The 3864-nt window shown below is 59.9% G+C and overlaps 2 protein-coding genes across 2 annotated transcripts in view; one reads left to right on the top strand and one right to left on the bottom strand.

Annotated features, from left to right (window-relative positions):
- The window catches only part of VDBG_08788 (mitochondrial nuclease), a gene marked incomplete at both ends in the record, with an annotated part of 2030 nt that extends 1699 nt beyond the window's left edge, over nt 1-331 (top strand). Inside the window, one exon of the mRNA XM_003000946.1 lies at nt 71-331. Coding sequence (XP_003000992.1) covers nt 71-331 — 261 coding nt within the window. The remainder of the gene's footprint in view (nt 1-70) is intronic.
- A 54-nt stretch (nt 332-385) lies between these two features.
- On the bottom strand, nt 386-2227 carry VDBG_08787 (polyadenylation factor subunit 2; the record flags this gene model as incomplete). Its single annotated transcript, XM_003000945.1, has 4 exons — nt 386-1630; nt 1762-1877; nt 1930-2025; nt 2128-2227. The coding sequence occupies 4 exons, from the start codon at nt 2225-2227 to the stop codon at nt 386-388; spliced, it is 1557 nt and encodes a 518-aa protein (XP_003000991.1).
- Nucleotides 2228-3864: the final 1637 nt, after the last annotated feature.

The following is a 3864-nucleotide window of genomic DNA, read 5'->3' as shown; positions in this document are numbered from 1 at the left end:
CCTGACTGGGCAGCGGGGCCCCGCTCCGCGCGAGAAGCAGCTTCGTCCTCGAGGCTGCTGCCGCCGGGAGCCCCAAAGTTGGGGAGAGGCGGTGGCCCGCCGAGACCGGGCACCGGCGGCGGCGGCGGGGGGAAAGCCGTGCGGCATGCCCGGCGGCGGCATGAAGCCCGGCGGAGGAATCATGCTGCCGGGCAGTGGTGGCGGGAAACCGCCTGGTGGAGGAGGGGGGAGGGTGCCGCCTGCCTTCTGGATCATCTCGGCAATTTTGGCGAGGTCGGCTGGGTTGCTGGGATCGATGCGCCCGGGAGCGGGAGCGGCGGTGCACCGTTGAGGCCGGGGAGGGGGAAGGGGAGAGGGGGCGGGGCCGCGCCGCTGACGCCGGGGATCATGGGGGGCGGTGGCACAGGGTGCGTGCGTTGGGCTGCGGGAGGCCGGGTAGGCCTGCGAGACCTGGAAGGCCGGGAAGGCCGGGCAGGCCGGGGAGACCGGGGAGACCGGGGAGACCTGGGAAGCCTGGGACGGCGGCCTGCTTGAGAGGCATCTTCTGGTCGACAAGACCCTCGGCTTCGTCCTCCATCTCCTGCTCCTCTTCCTCCTGGCGCTGGCGACGCATGCCGCGGCGGTCCCAGGTTCCCTGTGCTTCGGCGGCGGCCTCGCCGATGTGATACCTGTCCTGGAGGACGTCTGTGTCACCTGGCCTGGAGCGGGACCAGAAGCGGGTAATCCTGTCGTTGGAGCCGGATGCGAGAATGTGGCCAAGGGGATGCCAGTCGAGTGACCAAATGGCGAAATCATGGGCGAAGGGGACCTTGTGCGACGGGTATATCGTCTGGGCAGTCGTGCCGGACGGGTCTGTCGTGTCGTAGGGGGCGATGCCGGCATTCTGGCCGGGCGGTGTGTTGGGTTGATCGGTGATGTAGTGGTGGAGCGAGCCGTCGTGGCCGCCTGTTGTGAGGAGGTTGGCGTGCTGGGGGTGCCAGGTCAGGGTCGAGATGTCCTTCTCATGTCCCTTGAGCAGACACACATCGCGCATCATGCGCAGGTCGAAGACGCGGGCGGTCTGATCCCGAGCAGATGTGGCGAGGCAGTCGCCCTGGACCTTCTCGAAGAGAGTCTTGGTGATGGTGTTCTTGTGACCGTGCAATGTCGTCAGGCAGCGGCCTGTCCTGGGGTCCCACAGCTTGACCAAGTGGTCCTTGGAACCAGACACCAGGAGACCCTTGTAGGGGTGCCAGTCGCAGCTCTTGGCGTCCCAGCCGTGGCCCTTGAGCACTGATTCCTCCACACCTCCGGCAAAGTCGAAAATCTTGAGTGACGAGTCGTCGCACGCGGTGACGAATTTCGAGTCGTTTGGCGCAAATGCGAGGTCTCGAATAGGATCGTTGTGGGCCGTGATGCTCTGCAAATTGTTAAAGTTTGGTTGCCAGTACTTGACGATGCCGTCGTGGTCAGCCGAAAGGAGCCAGTCGTTGTTGTGCGAGTAGGCGAGAGTGCGGATGGCAGAATCGTGCGCCTGCATGATGGTCTCAAAGTTGAAGCCTGTGCCGTTCCAGAGGGTGAACTCGCCACTGCTCGAGGCGGTCAACAGGCGACGGCCCTCGGGTGTCCATCGAACGACGTTGACGGGGTGCTTGATCTTGTTAAGAGAGGAATGAAGGTGCTTCACGGGCAGGGCATCATGCAGGTCACCCGTCGTGGTTGCTGGTGGATGGAACTGGAAAGTGTGAGACAGGATCGCGAAACGGGTGGACGGTTTCTTACGTCGGAGATGTAGCTGGCAGAGGGCTTCTCAGCCTCCTCATTTGAGAAGAAGCCCGTGCCGGGATTGCGGTCGCGCATCCACTGAGAGACGGTCGCGCCATAGTCAGTAACGGGGCCTGGACCTTGTAAGCTGGGATTTTGAGATTCTTCATCATGAGGGATACCTACGGCGGCCTCTCACGGCTCTCGGCTGATGGAGATCATCACCGTCGGGACCTCCTCGACGGGAGTAATCCCCACGGGGTTCATACGCCATGACGCTATCTCATGAAGAAAGAGTATGTCTCGAGGCGGATATAGAAAGCGATACTTTGAAGATGATGCGAGTCGATAGCTGGCGGCCTGTAATGAGATGTGGTGATGGACAATATCCCAAGCTCTTGAAGATGAGCCCTTCTTTGGGCTTCAAGGCCCAGGCACGTCGCCAATGACAAGAGGAAGTGAAGCGCGTCGTGGCACGGGCCATGGTGCAGGTCACATGGAGATAAAGCTCTCTATTCTTATCGAGGAAAAACTTCGGCCTCAAAGACTAAGGCAAGGCACTCGCTCCACCTACAGTCAGAGAACGAGGCGATTTCACATGTGACAGCAAAGTTCAGCCATAGCCCACAGGCTAGGCAGCTCGCTACCCACCTACCTCACCCACAGGGAGGCCGAGTGGAGGGCCTGGACATGCGCTGGGGCGCTATCCGGCTGTAGGGCCTCCGGCTGTAGGGCCACCCGCAGCCGCCAGAAGCAGCCGGTGGGTCGTCGCCGTCCCACTGAAGGCCGCTGGAGGGCTGCTGCAGTTGAGGACGCTAAGGTGCTGGAACGATGGAGCTACACTGACGCACGCTTAGTACCTGGGCATACATGGTCCAGCACACACACACACACACGCAAGACTTCCCAACAAGGTCGACTGCATGCATGCAGCACCTCAGGGTGCAGAATGCAGAGCGCAAGACAGGATTGCATCTTTTCTCTTTTTTTCCCCTTTCCTTCCAATGACTGACAACATGGCCTGGCCATCGATTGTCCATTCTTCTAGTGGTCTCCTGCAAGCCACGGAATTGCCTGCATTCCCCTTCCAATTGCTGCTCCCTTTCCCCCCACGTAGTCTCGTCATTCCACGACAGGACACGCTCGAGCTCATGGCCAACGTCGTTTTGATTGATAACAGCCCGCCAAGTCGGTTCGGAACCAAGCGTCCTCGAAAGAGTGTGTTTTCCTGCATCAAGTGCATCAACGGTCCCTAGGAGGGGTTGATTGGAACTCCGCCCCGTCCGCCACTCCCTAAGGCCTGCGCCGCGCCGCGTATGGTCTCGTCTGAGGTACATATTGACCTACCATCCATGCCATGCTCTCTCTGCCTTGCCTCGCCTTACCTTACCTGGCAGTTGGTGGCCCGAAGACTGAACAGAGTCGGTTGGTGCCTCGGCGGCTCGTGTTTGATCTGCCGTCGTCTTTTTAATTCTCGCTTGCTCTCTCGCCTTTGGGTTGTCTCAATCCCACCATTCATCCCACTACTGTCGTCGCATTATTGCCGGCCACACCTGCTACTTCCTGCTTCCTGCTCATTCCTATCTTATCGCCCCCCCCCCCCCCTTCCGCCACTGATTCGGCTTCAACCGCCCATATAGGTTCCTGGATCTCCCTTGGCCTAACATCCTTATTTTTTAGAAAAAGTCGTTGTCCTTGGGCCCCTTATTGTTTTGCCCCTTTTTCGCTCTCTCTCTCTGTGCCTCTTTCGAGGTCCGACAAAAATCGTTTGCCTTTGATCAATTCGTTCCAGGCCGTCATTCAATTGATGGGATTGATATCGCCCGGCATGAACTCGGCGACCGTCACCAGCCTGGACAGTGACAGCTCGGCTGCCCCTCAGCCCACCCGCCGACCCGTCCCTCTGCAGAATCAGAAAAGCAACGGCACGACATCCGAGACCCCAGCCGACGTCACCAAGGCCACCGCGGATGAGTTGAGAAAGGCACTCCAGAAAAAGTATCGCCATGTCGTCGCCGTGCACTCTCAGCTACGCCCTTCAAAATTGAGCCACGAACTCCACTGCCGCTCTCTAGTTTCCTTGGGTTCAGGAACCTCATGGGCATCGGGGTGGGGATGAAT

This window comes from Verticillium alfalfae, genomic scaffold, assembly GCF_000150825.1.
Source record: "Verticillium alfalfae VaMs.102 supercont1.13 genomic scaffold, whole genome shotgun sequence".
Lineage (NCBI taxonomy): Eukaryota > Fungi > Ascomycota > Sordariomycetes > Glomerellales > Plectosphaerellaceae > Verticillium > Verticillium alfalfae.
Note: the sequence above shows the minus strand (reverse complement) of the source record. Positions and strands in the feature narration are given on the sequence as shown.